Here is a 17,046-nt window from a genome sequence, read left to right on the forward strand (position 1 = left end):
CTTTCGCAGCACACGCATGCATTTCCCATTGACTGACCTTTTTCCAATATCAGATCTCGCTTCGTAAATACTCCGCTGTAAAGCTAATTTTAATTGTGTTCGTCCTCCTCTTTAAACCATGACTTTCACCCTCCCCATTAAACCACTCTTATTGCCTTGTCACGGAATCGACTATTGTACCGCTATGTGGAAGGGAATGGAAAACCGCCACATTATATTCTCTAGGTGATGCAGCCATGCATACGATACAATATGGCTTGATGACATTCCTCCTGGTAAAATATTCTGGTGACAAAAATAGTCTCCAAATCGGATATCCGTTTGGGGAGTACTATGAGTGTAACATTAGATAGAACTGGAAAATGTATGGTAGGGATGTGGAATATCAGGGTTGCCATACCTTCGAACGATTGCGACAAACGGAAAGCCTCCTGCGGCCTTCCCACTCACAACCTACGTAACTTTCAAGGTAGACGCATCGTCATCTGGCGTGGCAATGCACAAAAGCGAAGGCACTGGACTCATCAGAGAGGACGATCTTGAATGTAAGTAACATTCACTTTCCACATTCTTCTATTCTCATCAAATGTTTTAAAAATTCAATTGCCTAAAATATTTGTCAGCCATTTTAATTCGTTCTGTTGTTGAAGTCTGTGGCATTGCTTTTGAAGTTTGTGACTTTTACGGTGAATAACTTTCATGCGTCTTTGATATTCTCTAGGTGACATTGATTTCACCCCGTTGCTGTAAGTGATGACGACCTCGGCGAGAAGCCTGGATTTTTGGAATTACGCAAAGGGAGTGAAGTTGAATGAACTCGCGACTTAGGTAAGCGTGATAATTACTTATTTAACATTCATCCCTCGTGTGTCATAAAAATTTGTATCCGTAGTTCACAGAATAACAAAAAAAATGTGTGAATGAGGAATGTCTAGGATAGTCCATTCGGTTGGAGAGAGTGATCTCCTAAATATTCTCTGCATTCCATTATGGGAGGATTGGGCTTGAGTGGAAGGGGTGGCAATCCATACGCGCCCATGTTCATACCTCGGAGTTGCCAGATTTCAATGGGCATCTCAATGTGCGATGCCCATTCTTCCTTCTAAGAGTTCGACGTAATTCCCGGGAGGCGCTCTCGCGGGAGTGGGGTGGCGAGTTTCACCGTTTTCCTCTCCTTGCGTGAGCTTGTGGGAATCTTCCGCATCGCGAGTCCCGACATCACCAAAGAAAGAGATTCCCGTTCATTCGACCCATTTGCCACCGACCTGTTGATTTGATAGCCGTTGAATGGGCCATAAGAAAGATCATCTAGAATGCCCGCGGTCAGCTGACCGACTAACTGGACGCGGGGAAGATTTTGGGCTTGAATTTGGCGAGCCTCCAATAATCCGACCGAAAGCTCGATAACATTTCAAAAGCCTCCAATCAACGTCCATGTTTCCGCGCCGTAAAAAAACCACACGGCATATCAAAGTTGAGATGAGCCTCTTCTTAAACCTATCCTCAACGTCCTTGCCATGAATTTCCTCCTCGTTTTGAAAGCTGCTTTGCCGAACACAATTCTTCATCTTATTCTACCTTGACCATTGTGTTTCAAAAGGCTTCATAAATTGGTAAATATTTACTCTTGGTACGGTGCGCGAATTCAATGTTAATATATGGCTTAGATTTTCTCTTTCCCAAAAACCGCATAACGTACTTAATTTGCTCTTATTCTCATCCCAGACGTATCATAATAAATTTCCAACGCGCTCAGTATTGCTTTCAACCTGTTAACTATATGGCTAACTAAAGCTTAATCATCAGCAAACCTAACGGATTTTATGAATTGATCTCCAACTTTCACTACTAACTCCAGTTCTTCCCATGCCATTACTCATTACTCTTACTCATACTATTGCCCATGCTCTTACTCCGCATATGTGGCGAAGAGAACAGGTGATAATCTGTCTCACCCCTCTTCCTAATACTGTCCACGTGAACTCTACGTCCGCCACTCACATCTAAGTAGTCTAAGACATGTACAGGTTTTGATTTGTTTTTATCTCCCCAATCTACTCCTATTATCTGCAAAAGGATCCATTAATTCTGCGCAATTCATTCCATCAAACACACTCTCAAAATCTACGAAACAGACAAATATATCCTAATTGTATTACGTCTTTCTCTGTGGTAGTGGCGTAAATGCTACTAAGTAATCTCACGTGCGGCACTACCCTTCATGAACCCAAACTGATCATCCTAACTATCAATAACCATATTTCAAACCAAACTTATTGTTCTCTAGTCCTCGCATTTGGCTACCATTCCCTTTTTTAGAATAAGAACAAACACTGATCGGACGAAATCTTCCGGTCGGATTTCTCACTCGTTAATGGTATGAATTAGTCTATAAAACTCTTCTTCCAACGTTTCCTTAAAGTAGTTCCACGGGAATGTTGTCTATCCCATGCCTTTGTATAGTATCATCTGTAATATATCTTTTTTCTTTGTCATTTCCCTAAAGTTTTGTTTGCAGCTTTGAATGTCCCTTTTTTATTTGTTTCTATTTTTTCTATCAGCCTGTCCTCACCCCTAATTTTCTTTAAAGCCTCTTCATAAACCTTTCTTGTCGTTTCGGTCAATGCTATATTTCATTTCCTAACCCGTCATCCGTGCTTTTACTTTTTGATTCGAACGTTGAAGTTTATTATTATAAAAATATAATCTGAATCCGCATTCGCTCCCGGGAAACTGCGAATAAATCACGCTATTTCTAAATCTGTGCATAGCTGTAATATATTCTCACTGATACCTTTCTGCATCGGAGGGAATCTGCCATGTATACCTACGCCTTTTTTAGCCTCCAAACCAAGTGCTCCTTATGATTAACTTTTCTCTTCTACAAAACCTTATTGCCTTCTTCCCTCGGTCATCACTTCTTCTAGAACCGTAGTCCCCTACCTCACCACCATCTCTTCCTTCGCCTATTTTGTGCTATACCACCATCAAATCTTTCCCGCTGTCACAAGGACAAGAGGTATAATGGCCTAAAACTGCAAGAACAGGGTAAGTAATAGAATGAAGAGAGTATTACTAATTTAAAAAAACTGTAATGACATCTTAAACCTGTGTTTAGTAGTGTTAAATTGAGTAACTACATTAACAGTTGTTGGTAAAAATGAGCAAAACTATGAGATATTAGGGTTCAAATAATCCAGAAAATCATTTGAGATGAAACAACAATAAATGTATTTAATTTATGCTGAAGATAAAAATATTACATTTTTTGTACGTAACTTGTCATTCATCGCAGGAGGACTTTCTCTCCACAATGCCCCAGTGTGCGCAGAGGTGATGCTTAGGAAAGGCCTCTAACTAGGCTGTATCACCTACTCCACGGCAATTTGAATTGTTCACTACAGACGTATTCTTGAGGTCTAAAATTAACACGCTGTGCCTAAATTGTCGTCTTGATTGCGAATTGTATGCTCGCCGTTCCTGACATCTTGGTTTTCTCCGACGGTTCCTCCGACTCTAGTGGTGATAGTTTCAGATTGTTGGAAGTCAAAATGAGGCATCAAAAAGGAGGGGTTGTTAGGGTAAGGGAATCATGGGAGGAGAGTAGTGCAAGTTTTGGTCTTCTTCTATGTTTCGCAGGTGCAGCCATATTGACTACAAAAGCATTCAATGAGGGTCTGTAATTCATGATCTATGGTCGGTAATTTTTTGGCGAAGATTTGAAGGGAAGTTTTAACTTTCTTGAGTATAGGAGTAAGCCGCAGGTCTTTCCTGATTCCTTTGTTCCTAATGCACCATGGGGGGAACAAAGATTTTTCTAGTTATTTTATTTTCAGCTATTTTATTTTGTTTTATATACGATCTGGCTGCGAGGAGTCAGGCCGGAGATACAGAAGAGAGCAGGGGGTGGATCGTTGACGTTAACTTTGAAATGATATTGTACCTAGTCATTTTCCCACCTTTCTGTCCCTCCCTTTCCTCTACCCATTTCACACAATTCGCCCCTCCATGACGTCGTGCTCTTCTCGTCCGAGTACAATAAGCTTTCGCGAGAGCTGGACTTGCGGCTTGGTGTCAAATCATTTAGATAATCACAAGGAAAGTAAATGTTTTGTGAATTTCGTATAAATTTTCAAAATTATAGAAATTTTTTCCTAAAATCTAGAGCTCAACTCATGAGTCATCGAATTGCTCTCTGCGGTAGCTACTTCCTAGGATGCCAAGAAATAAAAAGGACCCAGGAGGTTATTTTTTAGTGCTCTGCTAGCCACCGCTAGGGTGAGTGACAGTGGGTGACTACCAGACTAATATTGACAGCTAAATATTTCCCTCGTAGCACGGACGGGAAACGTTATTCTCGTCCCTTATCGGTTGTGGGAAAAATGACATCTTAAATCACCCCTGCAAGTAGGGCGATGGAGAATACTCCCACAGTATCCCTGCTTGTCGTAAGAGGCGACTAAAAGGGCGGGGAGAAAACCCCGAAAACAAACCCCCAGCCACCAAGGGATGCGTCCGGACAGTGTTGTGGATCAACTGCCTGTGTACGGCCATACCATCTGGCCTGCGATCCGCCCAGGTGTTTCCCGTGCCAGAGAACCGCAAGGGAGAGAAGGGGATGCTGGAGGGTGAGCTATCTGGTTCCCAACAGGGTTTCGAATGCCCTTTATGGACCGGGATGTGATACCCCTCTTCGGCCCCCGATTCCGTGTAAACGGGAGGCCGGGAGATAGCCACTCTCGATCAATTGGCTTCCGTCGCGTTTTCGCTCCGGTGGCGAGTGCCGAGGTTATGGGGGTCTGCATAGGGAGGTCGGGTATGTTAGGGTTTAGGTGGGCCATTGCATCGAAGATCCACCCCGAAACAGACAACCACTCCTGAAGCGTTATATCCCTCGAGTTAGCACTGGCGACCGCTACGGTTCAGCAGAGCAGCGTCCCGAATGAGTGGCTCCGTAGTGAGTGGGGAGGAAAAATTATTTATTATGGAGGAAAATATTTTTCCACTACCCAAGAGATCCCGTCTGGACGCGGGCGGGGGAGATAATGGTTATGCCGCATGCAAGCGGTACTTAATTATGTCCTGTGCTAAGGAAGGTGAGACCTTGAAAAAGGTGTCTCCATTTCTTATTCGGAGAGAGCTGTCGCAAACGTACCTAGTCACTCTATGAGCGTGAAGAAACTGAGGGATGGTACAGTGCTCATTTAGACCCTGAACGATAGACAGAGTGCAAAAATATTGGCAATGGGAATGCTTCATGACATTCCCATAAAGGTGGAGGTGCATCGCACTCTAAACACTTGTCGGGTAGTCATTAGCCATCATGACCTCCTATACGTGGAAGTCGACGAGATCAAGAGAGAAATATTTTCCCAGGGTGTGATTGAGTGTCGTCGACTAACCACAAGGCGCAGCGGAGAAAGCTATAAACAGCACCTCCGTGATATTGACGTTTGCGTGAGACAATCTCCCCGACAAGGTGTTAGTTGGGTATGAATCTGTTCCCGTTCGGCCGTTCATACCAAACCCAGTGCGTTGTTTTTAGGGCCAACGCTTCCGTCACGTCGCGTCGGGATCTAAGGGCAAGGCCATCTGCCCGCGCTGTGGCAAGGACACGCACGAAGGTAAGGAGAGCACCTTGGAACCTCTTTGTGTTAATTGCGAGAGTGCACACCCAGTGTGCTCCCGTGATTGTCCGAAGATGAAAGAGAAAAGGAAGGTCATGGAGATAAAGACTCTGGGAAAAATCCCTTGCATCGAAGCGAGGAAAAAATACAGGGCGCTGATCGCCCCAACTTTCTCCCAGTCCTTTGCTTTCGTTGCGTTCATCTCATTGCCCAAGTGTACCATCGCCACTCAAACTGACGATCTGAAGGACAATGCTGCGGACTTGCGTACACCAAAAATGAAAAGGGCCAAAGAAACTAAGAGAAAGGTGGACAACGAGCCACCTACTCCGGCAGTGCCTTAAAAGAAGACCCAACCAAGGGGGACACGCCGGAAGGGCGTGAAAAGACACCATCCTCTACACCACCAACAAAGTCAATAAAGCTGGAGGTTATTGAAGAGGACCATAGTATCTCTGATGCTGAGGTCCTTGCGAGCGAGTGGGGATACATCGCTTCAAGCGATAATCTCGATTGATCATCTCACCAATTTAAAAAAAACTTATTTATTTATATTTTTTAACATTTGCAATGATGTATTTTATTTTGCAGTGGAACTGCAATGATTATTATTATTATTATTATTATTAAATTTATCGGCACAAGGAGGAGCTGGCGGTTTTCATTCTTGATTTTATGCCTAGAACTGTAACTGGGGTGAAAAAACACCGCAGAGCGATTGAAAATATCGCGCCAAACGGAAACGGCTTACATTTGCGACCCGGGGCCCTCACTATAATTCATTTCGATTATCCGGAAGAAGGGAGAGCCCCTTCCCCGCGTCAGCGGCACGCGCAGTCTCGAGCAGTAAACATTAGAATTGCCCCACGTTACGAGAATAGGGTGAAAAAACTAGCGTTGCCGTTCTAGGGTTACTCATCCTTGCATTTGTCTGCAAGTGGCACATTTCAAGGCGACTGGCAAGGGTATTTTAAAGGGATACACTGTTTTTAGACTGGATGACACGAGTTGTCAATGAGTCCAAGGCTGAGTAGCAGTTGTGACTCGTGAGGCCCTTTACTCCTTCCGAGTCCGTCTGAACTCTCCATTCCAAGAAATGGCTATCACACTGTACATCCCTGATAGGATAACGTTATGTAACGTTAACCTGCCGGAGAGTGCACCGCGGATGCATCAGAACAAATTTGCCATTCGAAATTGAATGAAAAGTTTGCATGTTTGAACTACAGCAAAGCTACCGTACAAGCCGATTTTTTCGCTTTTGAAATAAAATATACATTCAACTTAACGAAAAATATGGGACAGGAAGGCTTCTCAACTAATTCCATTGAAGTAGAATGTTCGAAAGACAAACCGCGAAAGATGGTTGCTCAACTTGGAAGCGTCTACTTAAAACAAAAAATTCATAGATAAAAGATGAGAATTTATGAAAACTATTATTATTTCATCAAATGTTTCCTAAACATTACTCCCTTCGATTCCATCTGATAAGACGTGAGAGCAAGGAATCAAACTACAAATGTTGTTGATATAAAATTTGTAACATTTTTGTCGGGAAAGATGCCAGTCGTCAACAAAGAAATTTCGAACAGAAATATGATCCATGAAGAATGAAATTTTTTTAGCAATTCATTGATAATCTTGCGTCAAATCGATCCGATCTGATCATAACTGATCTGAAAACTACTTGCATTTTTTTATTATTGTATTGATATTATTTTAACCTAACTAATACATTATTGTGAAAATTTAAGTATGCGTTCTAATCGGCTCGATTGTTGCGCTGTTTGCGGTGACGCAAAATCGGTTCATCAAACGGTGGTTTATTGAAAATTTAACGACATTCTCTCCCACGCGATGTTAAAACCTTATATCTTTTGAGTTCTTGATGGGAGCAGCTTCAAAATAATTATTTAATGATGCACACGAGACTGGGAAACGACTCGATTTTTTTTATTTTTATAATCAGTTGACGTTATTAATCAATTAGTCCCACCGTTGATGACGGATTTGAGTTTGATAGTCAGCCTTGAAAGGCCTTATATCTTTTATCTCTGTCCATTCTTAGCAAAATAAGAGTCCAAAGTCGACTTGCCTAACGATGGATTCTTTGTAGGGACTTCATTTGACTATAACGAGAATTCTAAATTGGAAAGAGGGGATGTGCTGTAACAGCCTAGAAAGTTGAGCGTTCGCCTACTAACCGAAGGGCCTGAACTCAAATCTGTGATATGCTCTGAACACAAAATCATCCGCTCAATTGGTCCCATATGGTGCAGTTACCATACTTTTTGCATGGAAATTTCACTGATCCTCCTACCCTGGTGTGCGGATTCAATACCCAGTAGTAGACTTGGTACGAGGTGATCTCTACCCTTGTCTACAGAAACCGAACTGCGGGTGGCTATTCTCTGGTTTTGTGCAAATCTTAATAAAATGAAATGGGATTCGTTGGTTCTGAATGAACAACATGCATTTTCAATTAGTCAAATTCATCTCCCAATTTATCCCCCGTTGCATTCGAACTTATTTTCTTCAAGGGCAGGTGGCCTTACATACGATATGTAGCCGCTCCCTCTCCCGAATCCCTCATGTAGACTTCACTGTGATTCGGCATTCCAATTCTGGTCGCCGTATTCTCTATTATAATGTCATCAACGTTAGGATTGTTTTCGGGCAGATATTTGAGTGTCTTATCTGCTAACCTCCTCTTAAATCAGTATATCTTTGCTTTTGCATCTGCCGCTATCTGTTTCAAGAACCCCAACTTCCTCAGTCTTGAACTGTGCTTCGACGGTAGTCTTCAACGCTGACCGTAGTGACGCAGGACTTTCCTCGATGATTTTATCTCTTTTTCATTACATTGTTTTGTTATCATACCACGCACTCCTCCAACTCTACCAAGAATTTTATTTTAAAAGTGTTTTCCACATAAGGTGTCGTGTCTTATTCTGTGAGTATATTTGTTTGCTATAGAAGGTCTGACTTGCTAAGCTTCCTTTTCAAATCACTGATGATACCACTTCTCAAGTGAAAAAAGATTTTCCATCTTTTCTTATTTTGGATTTATGATTCATACTATAATTTCCGTTGTATTTTATTGATGATTAAAACATACGAAATACATTTTTCTGGATTTAAACCAGAAAGAAAGAAATGAATGGATGTCAAGGGCCGATTCAAAAATTTTTGTAATTTGTGTGATTGAATTTGGGGACTAGACATTGAGTCCTACGATATATATTTAGCTTTTTATGTGAAAAGTGAAGTTTCATTCACAAATACAATCATACTTACGCTTAAATTGACTCAATTTGAATATTTGATGGGCCTCTGTTGCATTTAATGACCGAAAAGCTCTTTCAGGAGAGCTACAACTTTCTTCCATGACGGAAGGCGTATTATTAAATTTTGTAGGGACAGTATTTTTCCAGAGATTTGCATCTCTAACCACGACTCATTTCGCCAAATTCTTCAATTATGGTGAAATTTTCTGAGAGATAAAGTTTGCCGGATTCTTGTCTCTTCTTACACTCAACTTACGTAAAATATCGACGAGAATGCGGATATGCGCTTAGACTGAAAAAGTACCCATTAATATAATATTTTGCATATTGTAATTTTCTCGAAAAAAAATAGTGTCATAGGTGAAAATTTGACGTCTCATTGGCTCAATGTCAATATGTTTATACCGAATGAAATGTTCCCTAATTTTTGGCCCGGAATCAACATTGTGGTCGTGTTTTACTCAGATGATAAAGAGTTTGAATTGTTTGTCGATGAAGATACTTATCTTATGATTACTTTAAAGATGGCGGTAATCTTTCAAAGGGAAAAATTTAAGTATGCACTTACTTCCTATCCTTACAGGTGTGAACGGTATTCGTAAATATTTGAGAGAAATATGAGGGCGTATTTGATTGGCTTCCTCGTCGGTTGTTGCTTCCTCCTGCCAGTGGAAGTTGGCGCGGGAATAATCGTCCCGGAACGAAGAGATGATGGTATTATAATAAATAATTAACGAATCAAATTAAATGGAAGAAAAATACCTTTTTAAAATAATTTTTTTACATATAATTATTTACTGTTGATATTATGCCGTTTGATGTATGTTTTGGTTGGACACAGCCTTTACAACAGTTACAACGATAAATATACATTCCTCACCTAAATCCGACATGACAAAAAGCTTCCCTTCAACCCCGCATATTTCTTCATCCCTTTAATCCGTCCCACAAGCTTAATCTATTTCTATCCCTCACCAATGCTTTCAACCCCTGGGTTGACTGAAAAACTAAAGCTTGATGATCTGCTCACCAAACAGATTTTATGAATTGTCCACCAATTTTCATGCCTATCTCTAGTTCTTCCCATACCTTTTTAGCCATGTACTCCACATATACATTGAATATCGTAGGTGATAATGGACATCCATGTCTCATTCATCTTCCTAACACTACCCATCCTCACCCTCCATCCACCACTTGTACTTGAGCAGTCTGAGACATGAACAGGTTGTGGATGTCTCCTATCCCTCCAACCTATTCCTATTTTCTGCAACACATTGATTAATTCTACCCAATACACTCTTTGAATATCTTTTCGAAATATACAAAATATGTGTATACTGATTTATTTCTTTATTGCTCTCTATTAAAGACCTCATTACCGCTATGGTATCAGGTGTACCCATCCCCTATCTGAACCCAAACTGATCAATCCTTAAGTAATCATTTACTTTTCTCTCCTCCCTCCTGTCAATTATCCTGAGAAATACTTAACTCGATCTGCTAATCATATTTCATACTAAAAATCATACCAATTGTTCTCTAGTTCTCACATACAGCTGCATTTCCCTATTTTGAATTAGGAACTCAAACTGATCTGTCAAATTCGTCAAAATTCCTCCCTCATAAATGCTATAAATTAGTTCATAAAAACTCCTTGTCCCATGTTCTGCTAAATCTTTAAGTACTGCCATGGGAATGACCTTATTAAATATCAGTACTCAAATTCCCTTTCTATTTTACCATCCAGTAAGCCTTGACCTAAGCTATCCTCATCCACATCATATTCACTTCCTATGTCTAAGCTTGCTAGTCTAATATCTTTGCCATACTTTTCCTCAATATGTTCCTTCCATCTCTCTTGAATTTTACCTGGTTCAATCAATAGTTTTCCTGACTTATCTTTGATGGTTTGTATGGATTTTCCTTTTTTACATCCTAAAAGTGCTTTCTACTTTAATATATCTAACTAATTTCACCCTTCCTATGGAAAATTTTCATACTCTTCTACCATACTTATTTTGCTCCCATCTTAGTTTATCATTATTCTCTTTTTTTACTTCCTTCCATCTATCTCTGCATTTGCATTCTATTATTTCCTTTTCTCATCTATGTTCTAATCATGTCATGATTTTATGATCTTCCTCTTATTTACTATTCCTATAGTTTTGCTAGTGGCTTCTCATATCCATTTTGTGATATTTTCTTATTTGGTCTCTTTTGTACCAAGTTCCAATTCCTCTCAAGATTTTCTCCCCTGGCTCCTGGTATTTCTTTCTTTTAGTTCCAGTTAATGCTTCAGTCTTCTATTTCATACCCTATTTTCCCTGTTTTTTCCTCTTGAATTTGACGTTGCACTTCTTTAGCTCTAAATTATTTTCTTCTTGAGCTCTAAATCTACATATGCTCGGGGAAAATAGTGAATCAAAAATGTTGTTCCTAAATCCTTACCCAACTATTATATAGTTTAACTGAGATCTCTCTGTGAATAACCAGGTGTTTTTCATGAATATCTATGCTTATTGGGGTATTTTAATCAATCGCTCATTCTAAGTTTGACTCCTGGAAAGATCTATTGATTGCTCATTCTTGGTTCCTAAGGGTAGCCCCTTGCCTCACCACTGTCTCTCCTGTTGCCAATTGTAGCATTCCAACCCCTCATCACTACAAATGTTTAATTCTAGGAAAACCCATCATCATTTCCTTTAATTTATCACATATTCTGTCAATTTCTTCTTTCTTATGGTTGATTGTAGGCATGGTGACCCAACTAATAATCAAGTTCATAGGTTCAGCTTCTATTTCTAGTAATTATATTCTATTACTCATCCCCTTTAACTATACTGCGCTTTTTCCTATTTTTTTTGTTCAATACTACTGGCAAGCCCTCTCTGGCTCTCTCCCTTCATGCTCTATAACCAGTAATAATTTGCCATTATATAAAATAAAGTGTTTAACTCCAGTAATTCCCAATGTCCTTCATTTTCTCATTGCACTGCCCTAAATTATGTATATTTCCTCTCCCCTTTCTTTCCTTTTCCTCTCCATTTCCTGCTTTATTTTAATTTACCTTTCCTCAAAATATTCCTGACATTCCAAGTCCCTATTATACTACCTCAGTTTTTCTGTTCTGCTGTTGTCCATACCTCTTAGTTCATACTCCAAAAAGGTAAAGGTTGCCATATGCAAGAACTGTAGAACAATATTTGATTTTGTTGGTAATTAAAGTAATTTTCTGGATCATCAAGAAGAGGATGGCAAGCCGAGCAAGTAATATCTTAAAGGATGATCAATCTGACTTAAGGAAGGGGAGAAGTATGAGTACACATGATGCCATTGCAGTATTCAGGTCACTAATTGAGAGGAACACAGAATGCAATCAGGATGCATTTGTACGCGAATTGAGATGATATAGTAAAAGTGGTATGATGAGAATTAGATATAGTAATAAATGAGGGTGAGTTTATCAATTCCATAAAATGATGTGTGTGGTTGATCAAACTTTAGTTAGTCAATCAGACAAGGAGTTACACAGATTATTTAGAGCATTAGAAAATGAGAGATAGATATGGGATGAGAATCAGTGTAAACATACCAAAATTTTGGATTTTTTGAGAAATAGAAAAGCAAATTCAAATGTTAATGCAGAATAGGAAAGACTAGAGGAAGGAGAGGAGCAGTGCATCTATCTTAACAATGATTCAGATCGAGATATTCTAGGAAGCATTAGAAAAGAATTGTGTTTGGCAAGGAAACTTTCATGGGGAGGAGAAAATTGATGATAGGGATGTTAGGTAAGAATTTTAGAAAATACTAGCTAAAACTTTGATTTGGGGCATGTTTTTGTGAGGTATGGAAACATGGCCATTGAAGTAAAACAATTGGTGCATAGTGAATGCTTTTGAAATGAGGGTGTGGAGAATAATTCAAATGGTGAAATGATCAGGAAGGAAAATAGATGAGAAAGTACTAGGCATAATGGAGAAGGAGAGAGGGTTGTTGGTAGAGGAGGCATAGAAGACATGAAATATGGGTGCAGAACATTTTGATTGGTATTGGGATGTAGAAGACTGTGATGGGGGAGAATGTAAAACGAACAAGGAAGGGGTAGGAATATGACAGGTGTTTGGATGCAATTGCAGAAGGGCGGAAGTACATGCACTGAAAAGGGTTTATTTTACTGTCTGATGGAAGGTTGCGTTCTTCTGTAGAAGCAGGACACATTGGTGTTAAGTCTTTATCTGCCAAAAACCAACCACAAATGGTAAAATACTGATAATAAAAACACACACAAATTAACAGATATATGACCTTTGTACATAAGTTGAGGCAAATGTTAGTAAATGACTGATTTCTGGGGATTAAAATAAAGTAGAAATAAAAAATCAAGGCTTTGCTTGAAGAAAAGTCTTGTTAATTAAAAGTTATCCTTATAATATGTACTTTTGCCTTGAACTCAAATCAGTAGTTTTTGTCAATGGATGGACAGGAATACTGTATTATTTGAAAAGTGGTGATCATTAATGTTGAGGGAAAAGGAAGTTGTGCATTCTCAAATATAGGAAGGGGAAAGGTTGCAAACTAGGGTATGAGCAATATTTTATAAAAGACTTTTGGCTGGTAGTAAATCTAGCAAATGAAGCTAATTCCATAACTCATGTAATTAATGTGCCTTAAAAGTAGTTTCTGTAACTAATGAATTTTAAATACTGTTTTCAATTTTTTTATTTCATTTTTTTCTAGATATTAAAATCCCTGGAGCCAACTGCATCTATAACTGCAATGACACCTTGCATACTCTTTGCAACTTAATGACTCACAAGTGTGCCTGTGGGACAGGGTATGTCAATGATGGAAATGTATGTGTTTCAAGTAAGTTTGGATTATGATTTGGTGGATAAAAGCAAAGGGCTATGTAATTTATATTTTTATATATTTAGGTTAATAATCACAGATTACTTCATATAAATATCTCTCAGAAAATGTGCTGTAGGAATCAGATGTGATGAATACCCAAAGAAATTATTTCATGTTTCCATTTAGCAATAATATACTCATATGCTATATACTCTGGTATATAGAGACATCCTAAGAATCTTTAATTCAAGTTTTGGTTTAAAATATGAGAGAATCAAAGCAGTATGTAAAAATGTTATCAATGGAATAATGCAGACCATCATACAATTGTTAACACTGAATGAAGTTTTCAAATGAAAAAATATTGCTTATTTGGAATGATTAAAGTTACTTTTAAATGAAAAAATTTTTGCTAAATAGCTGTATTTAGGTAACCCTCTGTAGTTATAGAATTCCTTCTTCTGATATGCCATACCATAAACTGGAAAAAGAATCAGAACTTGTTTGACGTTCAAATCAACTCCTTACATGGTTTAAATATCACTTTTTGATTTATTTCATGGTAATATATGAAATTGGCTGAAATATCAACCAATGAAGCCAGAATCTTGGAATTAAGCCTCCACAGAATAAGATAAGAATCTGTGGAATTTAAAATAAAAATTTATTGCTCAATTCAATGCCATAATTTAGCACCAAACATACATAAAGCAGGATGGTATAAAATCATATGCATAAATGAACCCGGAAAATTTTTCCATGAATTTGAGAAAATGAGGATTGAAGTGTTGATAGTTTGTTAAACTGGGTGTGGTTCACATTCTTGATGATAATAGCAACACACTTAGATGAAAAAGAAACAAGTTAAGGATACTTCTGGCAGCCATCAGAGCTAGGGTTATTGGAATGGCAATGATATTGAAAGGGGAAGCCTTTGGCTGTAGGAGATGGTAGGAGAGTGAGAGGGAAGTGCTCATTCTCTGCTGACCAATCAGAGAGAGGTTGTCTGATTCGTTCATAATGCCAGGTTTTGGCATCACACGGCCTCGTGTAACTACTGTCAGCCTACTGATGGCCTTTAAATTTAATGTTTTATTGTTTTTTTAATGTACTCCTATTTTACTCTTCCTTTTACCTTGTATCAAAGGGTACATGATAAATATGTGTGGTATTATGTTTGTGTAGGTCGTAATATTGTTTTTATGCCAAAACATTAAACTATGAAGGTATTATCATAAAATTATTTTTCAATTCATCATTATCTACAAATATATTCATACAAAATAGACCCTAACTCATTATTCCCAAAAATTAGTGGAAAATGAGTTACAGATTAATATAGATATTTTTATGCAGTAAGGATATAATGTGACATATAATTTTGCTCTTACTTAATTACTTCCAGCTATTCAGCAATGGTTTTTATCGCTGGGTAGTCTGACAGCCTTCCAATCCAACTAACATTTGCCTCTTAATCAAATGTTTTGTAGTCATGTACCATTAATCTGCCGTATACATTCTGTCATATCTTGCTCTTTGCTCTACCTTCTACCTGACCTAACCTCTACCAGAGAGAGAGAGAGGGAAAGAGAGAGCATTATTACATATCCTCTCAACAATTTAGTGTCCCATCTGCTAATAGTATGTATTCTACTTGAAGTGCTCTCCAGTACCCAAAGTGTCCTATGCAAAGTGCCAAGTAGGGATCAGGATACCTTGGAAAATATCCACCATGACTAGGATTTTAATTCATCTCTCTGGTATCAGAAGTGAGCTCACTAGCCACTGCATTAACCTGAGAAACATAGAGAAAAAATATGCTTGTTTCATTGAGTTATCATGAGCAAAGTATCAATTTGCATGGTTGCGATTCCAATTATCCATTTTGACTAATGAGAGCATGTAAGCTATTCGATTTAAGTATTACAACTTAGATCCACCTAATCTCTGGAAATCAAAGTTTTTTAATCATCTTTTTAAATGGATTTTGGTGTAATTCCATATTTAACAATTTCTAGATAAGGGGATCCCTGGAAGCTTCTGCTCTGGTCCTAAATTTTGCAATGACACTCTTCATACAACATGCAAAAAATCAATATATTCCTGCATATGCAAGGAAGGATATGTACAAGTGGGAATCAGATGTATACCAAGTAAGTCAATTTTAGTGTTAGTTCATTTGTATTATATCTCATATATTTTTATGCTTTTTGAATGAAAATCAATTTCCTTCAAATGAAATCATATTGTATATGCAAAATTTTCATTATTTGTTGTCCAATTCACTGGTGATGAGAAATGCAAAAAAATCATTTTTATTTCTATTTGGTAAAAACATCAAATATATTCCATAATTTCATGAACCATACAAGAAATTTTGAGACTAAACTAATGAGCAAATCTAAAAGGAAGTACACCTCAAAAAGACAAAATTGAAATTGCAGAAGAACACAGGCAATAGCTCGTTTAATAAAGAACTGGCCGTAAAATTAAAAAAAATGTTTCAATATAGAATTATTTCATTAATTTCAATTGATACAATTTTTTGTAATTAGTGATGTTTATATTTTTACTTAAACAATGCTAAAGTTGGGCCATGTGTCATGCCTGGCAGGTAAGAAGTAAGGCTTTCACAGTCACCATTTCATGAAGTACTTATAAAGCAAAACCAAAAGCAGCAGTATAGAAGAGAACTGAATCATTTAGAAGAAGATCTTGAAATGATATGCCACAGAGCAATTTTAGGGAGAAAGAAGTCAACTGGGTGTGCAATCAGTGGAGGTAATAATTGCAAATGTTCATGGAAGGAATTACTTGATGGTGAAGTGGGATGATTGGAATGCAATGGTAGGGGAAGGGAGAGATGGTGGTGGCATAGGGAGCTAATTTTAGGAACTAGGATTGACTGTGAGAAGAAAGCTCTTTTCAATGTATATGTTGAGGAAATGCTAAAAGAGACATGACAAGTACTTGATATAAGAATGAAACTGGATTGGTAAATTATAAAATTAATTATGTTTCCTAACTAGCCAGCCAAGGATTCACAAGTATTGCTGAGTGTAAAATAAAATCAGTGTGGTAGGTATGGAATGAGAATCAATGTGAACAAAAAAAAGGTTCTGAGGGTTTCAAGTTAGAGGAAGGCTAATTTAAACATTAAAATAGGATGGTGGAAACTATAGCTGGGGGAGCAATGTAGCTATCATGGCTGTATTTTGGACCAACATGGTCAAAGTAATATGGGCATACGAACAGGATTTGAGTTATGCAAAGTC

The 17,046-nt window shown here is 38.3% G+C and overlaps 1 protein-coding gene across 2 annotated transcripts in view; it reads left to right on the plus strand.

Moving 5' to 3' along the window:
• The first annotated feature begins 475 nt into the window (after window positions 1–475).
• LOC139696748 (multiple epidermal growth factor-like domains protein 10) overlaps window positions 476–17,046 on the plus strand; it is a 29,479-nt gene continuing 12,908 nt past the window's right edge. For both annotated transcript variants that reach the window (XM_071595587.1, XM_071595588.1), the window contains exons 1-5: window positions 476–545; window positions 722–828; window positions 9,498–9,628; window positions 13,658–13,786; window positions 15,790–15,924. In XM_071595587.1, coding sequence (XP_071451688.1) covers window positions 9,532–9,628; window positions 13,658–13,786; window positions 15,790–15,924 — 361 coding nt within the window. In that variant the 5' untranslated portion in view covers window positions 476–545; window positions 722–828; window positions 9,498–9,531. The remainder of the gene's footprint in view (window positions 546–721; window positions 829–9,497; window positions 9,629–13,657; window positions 13,787–15,789; window positions 15,925–17,046) is intronic.

This window comes from Hetaerina americana, unplaced genomic scaffold (assembly GCF_022747635.1).
Source record: "Hetaerina americana unplaced genomic scaffold, ioHetAmer1.1.p SCAF_7, whole genome shotgun sequence".
NCBI lineage: Eukaryota > Metazoa > Arthropoda > Insecta > Odonata > Calopterygidae > Hetaerina > Hetaerina americana.